The following is a 19513-nucleotide window of genomic DNA, read 5'->3' on the forward strand; positions in this document are numbered from 1 at the left end:
CGCGCACACCGTGCCCTGGCAGGGAGCACCTCGCCACGCCAACCCTGCCCAGCACCGTCCCCTTGGGCCAACAGCAGTCAGCCCCAGAGCCCCCCACCCCTTCCCCGGGCAGGGAGAGGACCCCTCCCCTTCCATCCATCCCGCTGAAGGCAGCTCCTGCCCAAAGCTGCCCCGATTCCCCCTCCCCACCACGCTCACAAAGACCACAGCACCATCAGCAGCTTCAATGACAAGAGTTTATTAGTGGATTCACCTCCACCTGCAAACCGAAGCGTTCAACGGGCTAATGCTAATCCTCGTGCTCCCCGCGCCGGGAGCGGAGCCTACGCGGGGAGCGCAAGTCCGTGCTCGGCAGCCAGACGGGATCCCCCGCCCCGGGAGCCTCCGGTTCTCCCCCCCTCCCCCCGCCACCTCCATCCCACCTTGGCCTCTGCAGGAAGCACGGCCCCCACACATAAATACGGACAGACAAGATAACAAAAATAGCATTAAGAATATTCACAAATGAATTAAAAACTACTCGGATATGTACAGCAGAGCGCGGGCGGTATGTACACAGACAAGCCCGCGTGGACAGCTGGGTCTGCCGGTGGTGGTCTCCGAAGGACGAGGGGTTATTTTTGAAGCTAATTTCAGCTCAAAGCCCGGAGGTCCCGTGCCCCGGCGGCAGCAGGAGCAGCACGGGGAGGGGTGGGGGGAAGCCAGGCACCTCTGCCACTGCACGCACCCGTCACAGCCACACCACGGGGACAGGGATCTGCCTGCGCTACAGGGACCCCAGCAACCGGGGCAGCACAGGAGAGGCCAGCGGCTCCCCTTGTCCCCAAAGAGGCTTCCCAGTGGCGGGGACGGCTCTCAGCCGGTTCCAGCCCTCGCTCCCAGCTCCCCTGAGCTCACGCCCCCACGGATTGGTCACGGTGGGGCTGCTCCCAGGGCTCTGCCTTCCTCTGCGGCCATACCCAGGCCGAGCAGGAGCATCGCTCCCCCCTGCCCCTTCCAGCCCCCGGCTCTGTATTCCTGCACTTGCTGGACGCCGCGGCCCCGGCTCTCTGGAGACCCCCTTGTGCCAGGGCCAAGTCCTCTCCCTCCTTGCCTGCCTCCCTCCTTTGCCGCCTGGAGAAGCGGGTGTGGGGAGGGACGTGCATTGCCTCACAGCAATCTACATTCAGAGGGAGGAGGAGGAAGAGGAGGAGGATCCCTTGGAAGCTGGCACAGCCCTGGGCCTGACACACCATCCTCGCCCGAGACCGGCCTCAGCTCCCAGCAGCTGCTGTCCGGGGAGAAAGGGGCTTGGGGAACTGATGTGAGGGCCGAGCTCATCACCCCCGGCCTCTTCCTCTTCCTCCCGGCTCCCCCCCAGCCACAGGGACAAGCCCTGCCCGGAGGAAGCAAGGTCGGGATAGGGATGCTGCAGGGAAGCTCCGTCCCGTTCAGCAGCCTGCCTCTTCCCGGGGCCTGAGCACGCCGGAGACGGGGGCACGGAGCCTCGACCCTTGCTCTGGCTGGGGAACCTTATATTAGTGACACATCTACACACACGCACGCACTCACACATGCAAAAATAAGTCTGTTTATTGTCTTCAAAGTGATCTAGAGGACCCTGCAGGGCTGGGCCACCTTCTAGCCAGTACTCCCCCCAGCTGCCTGGATCTCCCCAGCACTGGGAGCTGTTGGCTGAAGTGCTGCATTGGTCTCAGAGCCTTTAAAACACAACGGAACGGTAAATAAGACAGGCTACGATAAAAGGAGCTGGCGGCACGAGGGAGAAAGCTCCGCGGAGCGGGGCGCTCGCCCGGGAGGCGGAGGGGCTGACCCCCCGCGCCGGTGATGGTGCTCGGGAGCAGAGTGTAGTGGATGTGGTGGTGAAGGCGCAGCCGTCCTGGCGACGGGGGGACTCGGCGGTGGGTCACTTGCGGCTCAGCAGGGATCCCAGCAGAAGCACTCCTGCCACCGTCGCCCCGGTCAGGAGCCATTTGTTGAAGGTCTCCTGGCCCTTCCTCACCTCGGCAGCAGCATCGTTCCCGTAGAGGTCCACAAACCGCTCCTGTGGGAAGACAGGAGCAGTGAGCAGAGGGGTGCGAGCGGAGCAGAGAGACCTCTGCTGCTTTTTGGGACTCCTTCCTCCTCTGCAGAGCGGCCCAGAGGGGAAGACGCAGAGGGAAGGGGCAGGAAGGCAAGCAGGCTCCTGCCAGCAGGAAAGCGGTGGTGGGGACCAGGCAGATGACAGACGCCTTGTGCTTCCTTGCTCTGAATCACGCACAGAGGGCGATGGGGGAAGCACAGGACCAGTCATGAGAGAAGTGGATGCCAGAAAGGATTTGCAAGGAGAATACCATGCGGGCAGGGCAGGAGGATGCATCACGTGCTCTAGGCTCTCTAAAATTAGCATCGAAGTGTGATAGAAATCATTGCGGCAGGAAAACGCTGGGCTTTATTCCACGGCCAAGGCCTGGGGGAGCAGCAGCAGGGTTGGTGCCCACGGTTGCAGCAGGAGCCCACACCGCACACCCCCCCACTGCTTTTGCATCCAAAGCAGAGCGTCCTTCTCCCCACCGCCATGTCCCGGCAAGACAAGCTCTCCCCTGTCCTGGCCATCACAGCTTACTCTGCAGCACGATCTCGATTTCACGAATCCCTGTGGCGAAGGCAGACGCTCTGGGTCGTGAAACTCCTGCCTTCCCCCAGGCTTCAGGAGAGCAGGCCAAGCGAGAGGCCTGGCCAGGAATGCAGTCGCTCCGGCCCGGCTCGTCTGAGCCAGCCACCTCTGGTCCCTCATCTCCAGCAACAGCAAGAGCAAAGCAGAGTTCAACAGAGCCATTGCACAGCGAACGGCCACAGCCTCTCTCCCTCCAAGAGAGGCATGTGACGGGGCTGAGGACAGACGGACATGGCCTGGACTGGGGGAGATGGAGGGCAGAGAAAGAAAGAGAAGACAACCAGAGCTGAACTGCTCCCGAAAACAGGCTCTCAGAGAGCACGCCTGTCCCACGGCACGCCGCCACCCCTCTGCTCCCCTGGGCCCTGGGACCACCGTGAGGACAGCTGCTCGGGTCCCTGGGCCGCACGCACTGCAGGGAAGGAGGGATCCACGGGCAGGCTACATGAAGCAGGGAACTTTATGCTCCATCAGCTCTCAGGTTTATCAGGGCCGAGCAGGGGCACGGGGGCTAGAGGGAGCTGGAGCTGTGAGCTCCGGGCTGAGGGATCACCGGCAGCTCAGAACGCCGGGCAGCTCGGCATCAGCAGGGACTCGACGCTGTCGCACCTCGAGCCCATCTTCCCGGCAAGGTCCCCTGTTCCCTGATAAGTGAATGCAGTTCCAGTAACACGGCCACTCTGGGAAAGCAGAGATAAGCCCGGCTGACGCTGTGCTTGTGTCACGCCTTACCACAGCCTCCCTGGAGGCAGAGGCAGCATCCCTGCCTACCTGGGTCTGGCAGCTCTGCCTGCAAGCTGCCTCCCATGCCTGCCCACAGCCTGCAATGAGCTGCAACTGCTGCCACAGGACCTGCGAGGGGTTTGGTGCCCGGATCACAGCTGGGATCGAGAGGGTCTTTAGGCAGGTGCCTCTCCATCACTCATGGAAATGTGGTGCCAGTCCCCTGGCTCCCCCAAAACAGCCCCAGCATGGTCACAGCTTGCGGGGCATCTCCTCACCTTGCCACACGCACACGATCAAGCTCACACGCAGCTTTTCACAGCAAGGCATGCAACAGACACGCGCGCTCGCTCCCAGGGAGCTGGGCTGCGTCCCTCTCCTTGGCCACAGGACTCCCCGCCACGGGGGATCAGGTACTTGAACAACCACCCGGGTGAGCTGTGCACCTCAGCACCCGCCTCTGCCCCACCAAAGCTCTTCTCTGCCTTCCACAAAACACCATCACCAGCATCTTGCGACTCCCCCGGCTGCCTTTCACACCCCCTTGACCGTGAGGAGGTATCAGCAGGCCCAGGGGCAGAGAACTGGGACAACAGGGACTTCGCTAACTCACCTCGGGGCACGTCACTGCTGCCGCCTCACTCTTGAGTCCTCTTCAGGGATGTGACAACCGTCCCCATGACTCCCGCCACCTACACAGAGCAGCAGAAGGCAGCTCACTTCCCACTGGGCCTGCCAGCTGGCGCAGGCTCTGCGGAGGTGTTGTATTGCATCCCGGCCCCGCAAGAACGGGCAGGACGGCGGCTCACACGCAGGTGCTGTCCAGTGAGAAAGGTGAGGGCTGCTGCTCACTGCCAGCCCCTCTGCCCGGCTGCTCGCCCAGGGCGATGGCCACGGAAACAGCCAGTGATGTGCTCCAGGAGAGGGATGGGAGCAGAGCCCAAACCCAAGGAGGGGATATTTTTAATTACGGCACAGGAAATCGCTCTGCTGATAAGCGGTGATGAGCAGTGGAGCGGTGACAGAGCACGGCAAGTGGCAGCAAACTGAGAGCAGGCTGGCAGGGATGGAGGGCACAGGGAAACCAGGACAGAAGGCACGGGCTTCTCCAAAAACACCAGCTGTGGAGTGCCTCCACCGCCCCTGCAACATCCCTCTGTACTGGGGCTCTTGCACCCCAGGGAAAGTCCTTCCCTCAGAGGCACGTCCCCGCCGCACACCCACAGCACCCGATCTTGCAGGAGTGCTGAGCTGGAGGAAGGAGGCTGTGCCCCACGTGATGTACTCCCCAGAAAAAGCCACTTTGCTCGGGGATTCGGTAAAGCCTGCCCCACCGAGCCCCACGCGTCTCCACAGGCTCCTCCTGACCCATGGGAGGGGACGTCCCCACGGTCCCCAGGAAGGCTGCGGAGGTGGAAGGGGCCATGCAGTCACCCAGCCTCTCCGCAGGGCTGGTGGTGGGGCAGGGACCAAGAGAGGCCCCCCACATCCAGGGCAGGGAGCCGGGGCTGGCAGCCGAGCCTCTGCGCTGCCTTCTCGATGGTAAGTGCTGCCGAGCTTGGGGAAAGGCAGTTCCAAGAAGCGTGTTTTGAAGCCCTTACTTCTAAGAAAAGAAAGTGTTTGCTGAACAAGAGATAAATGGCATACGGCGAACCGAGAGCTATCGGGTGCTACAGACGGAGAAGAGCACAACAAGAGCTCCGCGTGGGCAGGGAGGGGACATAAGCCCCTCTCCTTCCCTTGGGAATGGAGCAGCAGCTGCTGGAGATGCAGCTGGGGGACACAGGGGACTCAGGAGGAGAGCGCCTTGCCCTTCCTCAGGGGAACCGTCCCCAGGAGCTGCGATAGCTCAGCCCCTGCACAACTGTGATCCCAGATGTGTCCCCTGGGAATGGTGATCCCAGACCAGGGGGAGTGGGAAAACAGGCAGGAGCGTCCTCCCTCCCCGGCCTGGGGGCGGGTTGAAGGTTAAGGAAAGGCAGCTTGCTCAGTTCCCACACCGCCCCAGGCCTCAGCCGCTCTGCACCTGAAGCCCAGCACTCCCAGTACCGATTCTGACCTCTCTGGCCTGGTGTTTGGGATCGCAGGCTTGCCCAGACACGTCCAGATATTTCTGGCCTCCCCCAGTCACCTTTATCTGAGAGGAAATATTTGGAATTCCTGAGTTGCTCGCAAGGACTATGGTAGCAACAGCACGTCAGTGTCTCAACCGCCCTCTCCACGTGCCCGTGGGCCTCTTCCACCCCAGAGAGGACAAGCTGTTCCACAGCCGAACACCCGTCACATCCCCTTCCCCACCCCGGGTGACAGACACGTCCGAGAGGAGGATGCTCTGGGGCAGGCAATGAGGAAGCAGCAAGAGGTTATGCCTACGCAAAAGGCAATCCCCCGGCTTTGCCTCTCCTCCCCCAGCACTGGGGAAGGACACGACGTTTTCTTGCTGGAGCCTAAACCAGCACTTGCTGGGGGGGCTGCCCTCCAGCTACACGTGCTGCTTGCAGGAGACAGAGGACCTGGAGATCCAGACTCCGCCAGTGCCCACCACTACGGAGAGCTGGGGTAGGGAGGTTCTGCAGTGCCAAAGGCTCTTGAGACATCTGCAGTGCCCCAAACCACAACCCACCATCGGGGGGACATGCAGCAGCCATTTAAACACTGCCCAGTGATGATACACGACACTGTGATAGAGAGAAAAGAGGAGTAGGTCTGACCCAAAGCGCTCTGTCTCGGGTGGGAGAGCAGATTAACCAGGCACGAGGTCTGTCTGAGACAGTATTCACATCCTGGCCTGGAAATGGGAAGGGGAAGACCCAAAGTTTCAGCTTCTTGCTGGTACCCACCCCCAGAGGTTCAGCTGGTTTCATTCACCAGCACTGCCGGACGCAGCTCCCCCGGCCGAGCGGGAGGGAGAACAGTTGCTAGATCCCATTCAGGGTGAGCAGAGCAGAGCAGGTTCCTCTTTCAGGATAAGCCCCCACACTGGGGGAGAGAGGATTCAGCAAGCGACACCAAATCATGAGGGCAGGTGGAGGAAGCACATGTGGGCAATGAATCCCCATCTGGTCTTTTGTGAGCCGGGGGAGAGCGGGACCGGGAGGGTGGTGGCTGCTGGGGAGGGCAGAGTTTGGGTGCTCAAAGCTTCCCTTGCACAGGGAGGTGAAGGGTATGGAGGTCACCAAGACACCGGCACGAAGCTCTGAAAACCAGCAGAGAAGAGACAGGCTCTACCGGGACTATTCATGGTGAACCAGTGGCACTTTGACATGGAGGCTCTGCCTCCAGCAGGAGCTACACCCCCGATACCCAGCCAGCCTGTCTTTGAGAGAGCACCCGCAGCAGCCAGCTCCGCACATACAAAAGCCTTTCCCACCCAAGGATCTTAATGTGTTTTATCAAAAATATATAGTTGGTTCTCCAAAACCTCCTGCGGGATAAGTCAGCATTGTTCCCAGACAGATCAACAGAGGTGCGGAGAGGTTAAGTGCTTTCCCTAGAGTTGCATACAAGCCAGCAGCATGAGCCACAGCATCTGACTCCCAACCCAGGCATTCTCGTCACGAGGCAATGTTTCACTTAAAAACAAGGCTGTTTCTGTTATACCTTCACCATAACTACAGCTGTGTTACTGCTAAGAGGTCTAACACCAATAGCCGGCCAGGAGTCGAGTCATCTGGATGACCAGACATTTGTTAATGAGATGCTGGGAACAGTTTTGTGCTGAGCAGCGAGACAAGCACGGAAAAAGAAAGGCAGCAGCTCAGCGCAGACCACAACAAAGCCCTGCATCGACAGCAACCTGCTCCCAGAGCCCCTTCGGGCTGCCAGCTCACCACATGGGACTGGCATATGCAAACCTGGAGGTGAAGCACAGGGGGAAAAGGCAGCTGAGATCTTTCAGAAAAAAACCTGAAAACATAAGTATTCCCAAAGGCTGCCACTAGGATCCTGTAAACACAGCTCGGCCGGTCCCTACATGCTACGAAAGTGGAAGAGACATCCTGGAGGTCCCCCAGACACTGCACCCACGTGTGGCCCTGACCACCCCCAGCCCTGTCTGCAGCCCAGGCCCTAAAGGAGGGCAGCAGGGACACCAAGCGTGCCTGCCCCAGGCACACAGCACTGCCTGCAGTGTCGGGACCGGAGGTCAACGTGAGGCCCCGATTCAGGCGCATCATGCCAAGGAAACCTGCCATCCAAGGCAGAGGTCTCGGAGCTTCTCCAGATCCCCAGCTTCACCCCTCTGGTCCCCGTCAGCACCCTGGGCAGGCTCGGGGTGGGGTGGAGAAGGGGCTCTGGGGACACGGGGAGGGAAGGGGGCTCTGGGGACAGCACACTGCAGGTGCAAATGCTCCAGAGACCCAGCTCTAACTGTTATGCAAATGGTGACCTCCAGGGAAGCAGCTGCTGATCTCCATGACAATGGCAGGGAATGCCACCCGCCCGCTGCCTCTCCAGTCTCTCCTGCCCTGGGAGTTGGGTGCTGGGGCGGCTGCAGGCACTGGGGTGCTGCCCCTGTCCAAAATCCAGAGCCCTGCATGCAGAGAAACCCACGACCCTGAGGGATGCAGCCATAAACTCAAAAAGGTTAATTAAATAAGCACATCCCCGCCTCGCTCTCCTCTCCGACCGACTGACCTCGCCACACACCGAGCCGCCGGGCTGCAGCCTGCGTGGGACCAGCGGGGAGGCTGTCCCTGGGGCCTCGGCCTGAAGCCCAACAAACCTGCGGGGCTTCAGCCTAGCAAGGGCCAGAGGGCTCTTTTCTAACCAGAAACAAACCCTCACTAGCACATTCCAGCCCTAATCCTTGCCGCGGCAGCCTCCTGTCAAACTGGTTCCATCACCAGCTCCAGGGAACCTGCAATAACCCCACACCATTCAGCACAATTTCAGCATTTTCTAAATACATGAAAGGGGCTACGGTGACAGCTGTAACCCCCGTCCCTGCCCCGGGAGACTGCTGCGCACAGCACGAGATGGAGAGCAGGGAATTGCGCTCTCCGTTCCAGAAATCTGCTGAAACATTCACGTGTATTAAAGCGGGAGATGGTGCGAATGACTAATCTACTTGCATCCATCTTTCATCAGTGTTTCTCCCAGAACTAACCGGGCTGAGGACTCCCGAAGGTGCCAAAGCCCCGGCCGGCATTGGGCGCGCTCGGCAGCGGGACGGCTGGCAGGCGACAAGGCTCCGGTACAAAGGCACAGCGAAGAACACATTGGCTGAGGCGGATCCACTCAAGAGATTAGCACCTGCTGGGAATGGGATTGTTTTCCAAAGGGCATTAAGTGGAATAGTCCGAGGAAAGACGGTCTCTCTGATGCTTCTCCCCACCGGACAGATGGTGTCTGAGCCCCGGCAGGCAGAGCAGCCTGCCTGCCTTTTGTGCGAGGGGCACGCTCGGGGGGCAGGGGAAGGCTCCTGCTTTAATTTCATGGTTATCTGCCGCCTGCAGTGCCGGGGAGCCCGAGTGCCGCGGCCAGTTCACTGCACCGGACAAGCGCCTCGGCAGGGTCCCCCACGCTGGGGGAATGAAGCTCAATTTTCACCTTGTCATTGCTTTTCCCAGACGTCACAGCTCCTGTGCAATCATGCCCTTGTGTAACTGTGGGGAAAACCTGTGCCAAGGAGACGTGCCGCGCTCACGAGGGCCCGGCTGCGGAGCCACGTTCCCTCCTATCCAGGGGCCGAGTCGTGCGATGCCGACAGCTCTCCCCGGCCCTCAACCGCTCCATGAGCCTTACCCCAAACCCACCCTGCAGGGAACGGCAGCATCACCAGAGCCCGAGCAAGCGAGGCTGGGTGCAGGGACAGTCCCCAGGGGAGCTGGGTCCCAGGAAAGGGCTGCCTGGTTCTGCCGCCTCGAGCCACTCGTCCTCCAGTATCCCGGAGGAGCGCTGGCCAAGCCTCACCACTTCCCGCTTCAGCCCCAGCGCCTCACAAGGCTGCTGTAATTCTTATATGCCACTTGAATGAAAAAGGGGAAAGGGTGGAGGTGCAGGAAGGGGAGGAAGATGTGCTCATTCTGTTTTCACTTCCTGTTAGTCCACATGAAATCTCAAATGATTGAGGCCACGAAGTCCCTTTTAGCAAAATCCTTGCTGACTTGAGGGCAGGAAGCAGAGTAGGCAGCTGATGCAGCAAATGCGAGAGAGAGCGGTGCAGCACAAGAAGGAGACTTTGTGCTCTGCCCTGGGCTCCTCCATACGTGTTGTTGCATGAAATAATCACTGGCTGGTGCACTGGAAGCTTCTAAATGAGGTCAGTTGCTCTAATAAAAGATATTAGCTCTCCGGCAAGTTTAATACACTGGTGAGCCACACCATTACAGGATGGAAGCACTTGCAACACTGCTATGATGGCTGATTTACAGGTAGCAACACCTCATTTTCTCCATACATAAGTCATATGTCATGCAGACACTACCCAGGGCCACATACACACCCAGTTCCCACATCCCAGCCCAAACCCTGAGCCAGCTCGCCACGAGTTGCACACACATAGCAATGTCATGTACTGCCGCCAGCCGTGCTCCCTGCGCAACGCTCGTAGCGTCCCCAGCCTTCCTCAGCCTCAATGATGGCAAAAACCAGAGACGCACAAATGGTACTAGTATCGTTTGGAGAACTAATGAAGCGATGCAAAGAGCTGTGCTGCTCCACCTGAGCGTGGCCTTAGCTGCGTTCAAACCAAGCGAGCTCCAGGCCAGCCTAGGCCTCTTCTCTGAGCTTCCCAAAGAGCCCTTCACCCTCCAGCAGAGAAGAAACCCCTTCCACGCTCCTTCGTGAAGCAGTCAGCTCCAGCAGCTCCCTCCCCTCAGGCGCACAATCCCACCCCCAACAGACACGTCCCTGCATGGCTCTGCCCGTCGGCCCCTCGCACACCTCCCCGTATGAGCAGCTCCTGCTCCCGCTCAAAGCCCTGCCTGCTGCCAAGCTGCAATGTTTTGGAGTGTTTGATTTCAGTCTTAAGAGCACCTGGCTGGCAGCAGCACAGGCAGGGAGAACCTGCCTGCTCTTTGTTCTTGGCCAGGCGGAGTATGGAGCAGAGGACACCCGGCCCAGTTTCCCCCTGAGCTCAGGATCGGGGCTGCGAGCTGGGGAGCTCTGGGTCCATCCTAGATCAGGAGCAGGGGCAGAAAGGCTGAGCCTGGCCCTGCTCCCACTGGAAGCTCCTCATCTCCAGGGCTCATCTCCCCGAGCAGGATACTGATGCCAGAAGCTAGCTACTAATTGGATCTACTTAAATCAGAAGCTACGTCTGCAGACACAGCTGAAACACAGGCTTGAGCAGGAAGGAGGATAATGCAATAAATTCAAGCAGCTCTCCCCAAGGGAATTGCACAGACCCCTGAAACTTCCCTCTTTGCAGATACAGCCTATTACCCTTCTTTGGGCAGGCTGTGTAAATGCAGGGGCAAGCGACGGTCGAGAGAGTAACCAGCCCAAAGCCTGCTGAAACGCTATGCTCACCCAGCTCCCTGCTCCCAGTAGCAGAGGGAAAACAGACCAGTTACAGCACAACGTTCGAACAGTCCCCATGGCCACGGGAGCCTCTCTGGTTAATGCTCCGAATCCCGCTCCTCCCTCCCTCCCTCGCTACCCCGGAGGCAGGCAGCAGCGCTGAGTGCACTGGGTTTCCCATTAAAGAGATCCTGAGAGACAGCACTGGGCTGATACACGTGAGCACGTGTCCGAGAGAAGACACGGGCGGCTGGAGAGATGCTGGCTGCACGGAGGAGCTGCAGCAGGCATTCCCGCCTGCAGGCAGTCCTTCCCAGCACTGCTCAGCCCTCGGATTCTTTTTGCTAACTAAATTAAACATGAGGATAAAATAAGCAAAATACCTAAAAATAAAAAATAAACCGAGCATTTCTACAGCACAACTAGGTCACAGCTCCGCGGCATGAAAGTCATGGCAGCCACCGCTCAGCCCCTTGAGCCTCCCCAGTTCAAAACTGACATCTCTCTTAAAAGGCTGCCTCCCAAAACCCACACCTGCTCCCCGGTAAGCCCAGCTGGAGCCATCTGCTAACGGCTCTGCCTCCCGGCAGCCCTCTGCCCCCTCCCCTCGCCGGGCTGCTCTGCTTCTGTGGCAAAGCATAACCCTTCTCCCCACCTGAACGCAGCAAGGGCCAACCCACACCCTGAAGCTGCCCCGGTGCACCCAGCAAAGCCCTCGCGTCCCCCTCCACAGGGAAAGCTCTCGCACGCCTCTAGAAAGCACGTCCACTAACTTAAGCCCTCGGCATCCCAAGGACGATTAGGAGCAGGACTTCAGAGAGATCTCGCACCAAACACCCCTCTGCACATCCTTCAGGTGGGGAGCGAGGAGGAGGAACCGTTTCCTTGTCCAAGGCCAGGGCAGCAAACCAAGGAGTGCCCTGGCACCGAGGGACACCGCTTCCCTTTCATGCCTCCATTATCTGCGTTAATCTTTAGCTGCTCAGAACAATAGCATTTAAGGGTAACATCCCTCTCGGGAGGGTGGAGGAGAGCGTCGCTGCTTTCCTGCCACGCAAAGGCAGAGCCACCCCGCAGAGCATACCTCGGCACTGAATCAGCCAGCAGATAGCTCAACATCTCGACTGCTATGGGGGTCACCAGAGGGGAGAGAGCAGTCGCCCGCAGCCCCTTTCTGCTCCCACGGCAGAAGCCACCATTAATCCCCCGCCTCTCGGTTCAGCAGGTCTGCAACACTTCTACAACTGATATCCACCCCTTCCCTTCCCCCAGCTCCTCCTGGGAATACTCCGGCTTTACAGCTAGTGGGGAAAGAGCTGCTAGAGAAATACTCCTTGTAACGTCAAGACGGGACTGTGCTTACAGCCGTCAGCAGCTTGCTGAAAGTCAAAGGAGAGAAGCTTAAGCAAAGGCCTCGAAGCATCGTGCCACCACGCAGCCTGTAGCTGGTGTGGGCCGCAGGCGTATCGCCACTCCCGGGGGTAAACCACGTACACAGACCGCACAGGAGCTCCATGGAAATCAGGCGCAGCACCCCAGACACGTACAGAAAGCTGCAGTTTCCACAGGGGAAAAGAGAGCACATTGCTCCCTCCCACCCCCTCTGCTGCAGTGGGCCGCTCTATTGCTGCTGAAATGGGGAGACCCCAGGCAGCGCTCAGGGGGACCCAGCTCCAGTTTCAGAGAAGAGCAGGATGATCAGGAAGACTGACATTACCGAGAGCAGCTGTGAACACAGAGCAGCAAGAAACAGTTTGTTAATTATTTCACAGGTCTTTTTTTAAATGACACTCCATTCTTTGGATTAAAGAACCTCAGAGTGCTTTACGAATCTGAGTTGCCAGTGGCTCCCCTGGGAGGGAAGGAAATGCTATCCCTTTTGCTGAAAGACCACGGGGTTAAGTGGGCTGCTCCGAGCCACAGCCAGCAATGGGCAGGAGCTTTGCCTTCCAGGCGCCTGCTCTAATCACAGATCTAAGGAACGTAATCAAACTGCACCGCACACCGAGACGCAGCAAGGCAAACAGGCAGGGCCCCAAAGAAGGCGAACCAAGTAAATGGGGTGAAGAGCAAAGCTCTGAAAACTCGCCTCTGCATCGTTCTCGGTCTAGCGGCAGGAATGCTGCTGCGGGCCGGGCAGGAAGCTGCAGTGGAAGTCATTCCAATGGCATTTCCTGGAGAGCACTGCAGAAAAGCCTCCCAGGTCGCAGGCAGGGCGAGAAGCTCCCAGGGATCTGTACGCTGAGCCCAGATCTCCAGCCGCCAGCGAGAATACAGCTACCTGGGACAGCCACGCCAGGGAGGACAGCCTGAGCCAAGACCCTGCCGGCAGCGACCGGCAGGCAGGCAGTTCCCACAGCCAGAGAAGAACACCCAGTACTGTGAAGGGACACGAGAGGACTCAGCTGGCAGGAGGAGAGTATTTTTTTCATCCCAAGCAGGTGATGACAATGGGGGGTTCGTCTCAGCTGCAAGGGATCCAGACTGTAAAATAATTACAGAGGACAAAATGGAAAGCGATAGCCCAGCTAAGCTTCGCAGCCCACTGGTTGGGATTCATCTCTAAGACAGCAAAGCGTGACCTTGGCCATGCACAGTCACCTCCTACAGCCAGCTCTGCTGCGTGTTGGCCAGCAAGTGAAAGTGATGGTTGCAATCTCAAACGGGATTAGCAGCGCCAGGGCATCCTCGAAACCCAGTGTGTTAACACTCAAAACGGCAGAGCTTTGGCAAACAGCGCTCACCCCAGAGGGAGCTGCGTTCCCCATACGGTGCAACGCACAGCTGTGCTTCTTCCACGCGTACCGTGCACACCAAGCACACCGCTCCTCTCCGAGTCTCAGGGCACAACAGCAGCAGAATTCAAACTTGCACTTATCTCACACCGCCCACAAAGCTCAGACCGAGGAGGCGCGAGGATCCTGGGGCACCTGCTATCACCGATAACACGGTGGTTGCAGGGAAGGCTTGTGCAGGATACCTGGGCAATGGCAGAAGGCCAAAAAACATTTCTGAAGAGCTGAGAATTAAAGTCTAGCTCTCAATCCGAAACCATTGAGAAGGTTGGAGCAAGAGCAGGATGAAATCCCAGCTGCATTCTGTCATATGACACAGGCTGAGTCATTTCCTATCATTCAAGAAAAAAATTAAAAAGATAGAAAATGAGTTTGTTATATTGACATCTTCTAAGGGTTTTCCCCAAACAGAACCACAAGCTTCCAGTCTACCGCAGAGTGACAAAACACGTATGTCCCAGCACACTGAGCCCTGCGTGGCCAGGGCCAGCCAAGAGCCCGGGATGCACAGAGCCAACACGGGAAGCAGCCCGTCCTCCTTCAGCCTAGCCCAGCTTGTTGGGATTCACATGTCACTGACTGGTGACAAAGATGCCATTTGCTTTCAGTCCTGGCCCAGCACACGCCCTGCAAACAGGAAACCTCTTGCCTCTATGTCCACAGATCTACCTCCAAGCCCCCACAGAACACCCTCTTTAAACCTCACTCTGAACGTAGATTTAACCTTGAAAGAAAAGCTGTCATCCACTGGAGGGTCACAGCCAGGCAGGAACTACTGCTCACTTTCCTTTCTCAAACAGATTAAGCACGGTCAGTACATCTCTGCCTGCCAGGCTCTCTCCCGCTCACCCTGCGCTTCCCTCTCCTGCATTCCCAGTCGCCAGATTCCTTCCCCCATGACTCCCAGTCCCCACTGGGATCACTGTTTGAACTTCACAGCTAGTGGAATCTGGTCCTGGCCAAAGCAACTGCCTCAGGAAAGCCTCCTCTTTGGTTCTGATGGCTTACCAAGGCAGCAGGTCTCTTCTGGCTGGTTATTAAATGCCCTCCTCAGGTTGTTCTTGTTTGTTTTCTCAGGGCCAGACTGCGGAGAGGAGGGCAAACCAAGGCAGGGCCAGTAAACGCAACAAAACACACCCATGTTAGCACCACGTAGCAAGATTTGCCATTTCCCCCTCACCTCAAAAAAAATGGTTCCTCAAGAAAAATGCTACAGCCCAGCACACAGCAGCCTTAACAGGCTCCTCTCCAAAGGCAAACCTGCACCCCGCAGCCATCCTACGCTTGCCTTTGTTCCACTGGTGGGGAATGAAACAGAGCTTCCTACGCAACCAGGCTGTGTGACTTGTGATGGAGCTGCGCTCCTTCCCTCTTTCAGAGGGGCTTTCCAGGAAGAGAAGTGCTGCGGTGCTCCAAAACACAAACCACCTGGTCCCTGCCAAGCAGGCCTGCCAGAACTTGCATCCCTCTCACCGGGACCTGCCTGCTGCACCTCTCAGGAGAGCTTTGTTTGCATGGGACAGGCTCTAACAGCTCAGATGCACCGAACAGCCTCCCTGTGCAAACAGGGAGGCAGGAGAGGGACCGCTCTGTCACAGTAAGTGCAGGCTGGCACTCTCTTCTTGCAGGGAGAGCTGGCAGCAGGCCAGCAATTTTCTCCCCGCAGCTGGAGTCACGCGAGAGCGAAGCAGAGCATCCCCATGCACGCCCCACGCGTGAGGCACTCGGGAGCTCTTATGGCCCCTGTGCTACCACTGCACCACGCCATCCCTTCGCATGGAGCGGCACGGCTCCCACCCCGCCCTGAGAAGGGACAAGGTGAAACATGAGCACGGAGGAAAGCTACAGCTGAGACGTCAAACAAGCACTGGTCAGGGTTTGCAACAGGCTGGCAGCAGCCATACTGCCCAACCCTTTTTTTTGGTGGCTGGTGGCGTGGGATCCCCGGCATTACGGCCTTTACCACCGCACCCGGCCCCGCTTCAACTGCCAGCACAGCCCAGGCAGCAGCACAGCCTGAGCAGTGAAGTTAGAAGCCCCATTCAAGGTTAGAAGAAGAGAGCAAGGCTGCTCCCCTGGGTGGGAAACATGGCTAACAGCGATCTTCAAAGCAAGAGCTGGTGGGCGGGTCAGGTAGAGAGGAGTCCTGACCCTTCTGCAATCTGTTGAACAAATATTTGCTCCAAACAATGAATTTACAGACAGACACAAAAAAATTGAAGAGTCTTAACCATGATGACTGGGGGTGGGGAAGAGGGAGGAGGTATTTCATTCCCTGCAAGCAGGGACCAGTGATTTTCCACCAGTGATTTAATCTAAATCCCCCAGAGAGTTCATTTACAAAAAATCAGATTGCATTATCGCCTAGGTCTCCAGGATACAGCCCAATCCGTCACTAACAGCAACAGCCACACTAGCTTGGAAACCTCAATTTGATCACTCAATTCCAAGACTAATCTGTGGCTTTAAAAGCCAAAGCCAGAGGGAGGGGGAAGGAACTCAGCATTTGGCCAGGGCTATCTGCAGGATGAGAGAGCTAATGGGCCAGATACAGCCTGATGAAATGGCTAGCAGATCCCGGGTTATTAATCGAAACCAAGCTCCTCTGCCTGAGCAGCCCCACCCAGGCAATGCCCCAGGGCGGCCGCATTCCTGGAATTCCTGCACCCTGGGTGAACCCACTCCCCCTCTTCTCCGGGGTCCCCAGCATGGCCGGCCAGGCGCAAGGAGCCGGGGAGCCCCGCGGGGCTGGCAGGAGGGTGCGGAGCACAGCGCTGGGCTCAAAGGTTCCTGCCCTCTCCTCGAGACGCAGGGGCCTGGTGATGGACTATGAGATGGAGAGGGCTGAAAGGCCTTAGCTCACCAGCAAGGCAATTCCCCACCGTTTAGATGCTAGCGCCTGACAGCATGAGCTCTTTCCAGTGAGCACCAGTAAAGGTTACACCAGCAGGGAATCGCTAAGATGCAGAAGCAAAAAGAAAACTCGGACATCTGCAGGTCCTGTACCTCCCGCTGGCAGTCCCAGGCAGCACCGTGCAGCCGGACCCGGCATCTCAAGAATGCTTCCTGAAGAAATGCTTATTCATGTTAATACCTCACCACTGAAAGCGTACTGGGGTTTGCTGCTGTGGCAGCTGGGAGCATTGCTCCCTGCCAAGTAAGAAGCAGCTGCAGGTTTAGCAGCTCCCCAGTGCAGAGGTTGCCCCCACCTCAGCCCTGTCTCCCACCGCACCAGCTCAGACAGGCCCAGCAGCCCACCCACCCACTCGCCCACCGAGATCTGCTGTGGGATTTGCTTCACCGTGAGCACAGCAGAAGGCAAGGTCCTGTCTCCAGAATGAAGAAGTAGCTGTTACCCTGGCAGACCGCAGGCCGGCCCGCCGGAGCACTGTGCGCTTGGAGAGGAGGAAGCTCCACTCCCTGCTGTTAAATGACACCAGGAACATGCCTGAGAGCAAGGGCTCCCGCTTGAAGAACAAGCTTGGATGACATTAGATTTCCAAAGGCTCTTGGAAAACAGATCTTTTACGTAACATCCAGGGAGAAGGAGAAGAAACAGGGACAGAGAAGGACACGTCTGAGCATAAATTGTTTGTGTCATTGCGGTGGACTGACCCTCTTGGGGCAGAGCCTCTTGTTAAGAGCGCAGAGGGAAAGGCCACACGCCCCTTTATCTCCCTGCAAGGTCTAGGACACGCGCTAGCATAAACATTGCAGGCAGCTCCGCTCCGGTTTGACCGGCACTGCTGCCGGCCTGGAGCGAGGGAGGATGCGGGCAGCCATCCCCGCGGGGGAGAGGAGTTCTTACCCATCCGCCATTCTCCTGGATCCAGGGATCTAGGTGGTCGGTCAAGTACGTGGTCATCCAAGATACAATGCGTCCCACCAATACCCGCATCTCCTTGTCAACGCTCTCCACACACAAGGCTCCTCCGAAGGAGAAGAAAGCCACGATGCGACCCCAGTTCACTCCATCGCGGAAGAGTTCATTCACTACCTGCTCAAAGCTCTGATACGCCGTGCTGAGGGTGATGTGGAGCTGGGAAGTGAGGTCGCTGAAAGCCCGCCGGTACCTCAACTCAAACTCATCTCCCGCCTCTCTCAGCGCCTGCCTCACATCGGCTGCGTGGACTTCGAGGCTGCTCCGGTGCACGGCGGCTCCGTTCACTACGTGGCTGGCGGGTGGGTGCCAGGAGGGGCTCCCGTTGAGGACGCCGTCCATCTCGGCCTCCTCCGCTGCAAAGTCAGTCCTGTTCCCATCCTCCTCCTCCAGCTGACTCCAGCTGTATCCCTTCTGCGAGAGCTTGTAGGAAACAAAGTCAATCACTAACTCCCGGTTACTGCTGGACATTTTCACACCTGGGACGCCCTCAATGAGTCCATGGTCCGGAGCAGAAGCAGATCAGCACTTAGCAGGTCCCGACTCCACTCTTCTTCACGACCGATGGAAACATCTGACCTTTGCACAGACAAACACCAGAAAAGGAGAGAGGCAAAGAAACGGTTAACGCTACAGCTTTTAGATGCACCCCTGCCATTAGCACCGATAGCTTATCGTTAGACTGAGGTCATCCCGCAGCTTTGCTCCGAGATTCAGGGCCACCGAATTGAAGCCGCACGGAGAACCGACTGCGACACCCCCCCTTCCCGGGAAACCAACCTCGAGCCCCAGGGGACCCCCCCGGCTCGCTCCGAGCAAGCCCCCAGCCCCGGGGTCTCACCGGGTGCAGGCACCGCCTGGCAGGCCGGCTGCGGGCCGGGCCGGGGCGGAGGCGGCTCTCGCTCTGCTGGAGCTGCGGGCCGGCCCGGCCGCGCTCCACCAGTCCCGGAGTGCCGCGGAGGCGGAGGCAGCCCCGCCCCGGCCCCGCCCCCGCCCGTTAAAGGGCCCGGCTCTCCCCGCCCCCCTCCGCCGGCGTTGCCCAACGGCGGCCGGCGGAAGCGGGCGGACAGCGTTGCCCAAGGGTTACGGCAGCCCGGTGCGGGGCCCGGTTTGACGGTAACGGCGGCGCAGCCCCTCCCGCCCGGGGGTTAGCTCGGCCGGGCGCGCCGCCGTGCACAGCCCCGCCGCGGGCGGCAGCCCCAGCCCCCGCCCTCCCGAAGCCCCTCGCTCCCCGCAGGCGGAGGGGAGCCGAGGGGATAAAAGGCTGAAAACCGGCCAGTCCTCGCCGCCAGGGCCGGGCTCGCGAGGCACGGCCTGCCCGGGGCTGCCGCCACCCGGCCCTGCGTTCTTACGGGAGCGATTCCGGTCACTCGCTGCGGTTAGCAACGCGCTGCCGCCGGGGCCGGGCCGGTGGCGCGCCGGGCCGCGGCAGGCGGGAGGGCCGCAGGGGGCGGCCTGCCCCCCGGCCACCGTACCGCCCCTCGCGGCCGCCGTACCCGCGCGGGGCGGGGCGGGGCGGCGAGCACGGGGCCCGCGCACGAGGACGGCGCCCACGCCGCCCGCCCCTCACTCGCCAGCCAATCACCCACCGGGAGAGCCCCGCGGGGCGGGGCCCGGGAGCGGGCTCTCCTATTGGCTGAGCCGCGCGTCGCTCAAGGCCTGCCCCACTCCGCCCCTCACCTCAGCGGCCGGTGGAGGGTCCGGGTCCTTCCCGCCCCTGCCCCGCGGGCCCGGCTGGCAGCGACGCCGGGGGTCGCCGGGAGCCCCGCCGGGCCTCGGCCCGCTCAGCAGTCCCCGGGCTCCTTCCGCATCGCCCGTCAAGCGGCCGCCGCGCTCCTGGGCCGCGCCGGGGGGGTGCGGTAGGGTGGGAGGGGGCAGGAGGGGGCGGTGCGCATGCGCACGGTGCCGCGAGGCTGGGCGGGGAGCGGCGCGCATGCGCGGGAAGGGCGGGGCGGGAGCGTCGGTTAGACGGAGAGGGAGAGGAGGGCGCCTGCG

General features: G+C 59.5%; 1 protein-coding gene across 5 annotated transcripts; it reads right to left on the reverse strand.

The window, feature by feature from the left end:
• Window positions 1-222: 222 nt before the first annotated feature.
• Window positions 223-19391, reverse strand: BCL2L1 (BCL2 like 1). Of its 5 annotated transcripts, none has more exons than XM_075517351.1 (3): window positions 19199-19391; window positions 17447-18097; window positions 223-2044 (listed from the first exon to the last, which is right to left on the reverse strand). In XM_075517351.1, the coding sequence occupies exons 2-3, from the start codon at window positions 17987-17989 to the stop codon at window positions 1907-1909; spliced, it is 681 nt and encodes a 226-aa protein (XP_075373466.1). In that variant the 5' UTR covers window positions 17990-18097; window positions 19199-19391; the 3' UTR covers window positions 223-1906. The 5 variants fall into 5 exon arrangements, with proteins under 5 accessions (XP_075373466.1, XP_075373465.1, XP_075373467.1 ...); XM_075517350.1 differs by lacking the exon at window positions 19199-19391 and adding an exon at window positions 18871-19027; XM_075517352.1 differs by lacking the exon at window positions 19199-19391 and adding an exon at window positions 18360-18622 and having other exon boundaries at window positions 17447-18092.
• Window positions 19392-19513: the final 122 nt, after the last annotated feature.

The sequence above is a fragment of the Mycteria americana genome, chromosome 14 (assembly GCF_035582795.1).
Source record: "Mycteria americana isolate JAX WOST 10 ecotype Jacksonville Zoo and Gardens chromosome 14, USCA_MyAme_1.0, whole genome shotgun sequence".
NCBI classification, from domain to species: Eukaryota; Metazoa; Chordata; class Aves; order Ciconiiformes; family Ciconiidae; genus Mycteria; species Mycteria americana.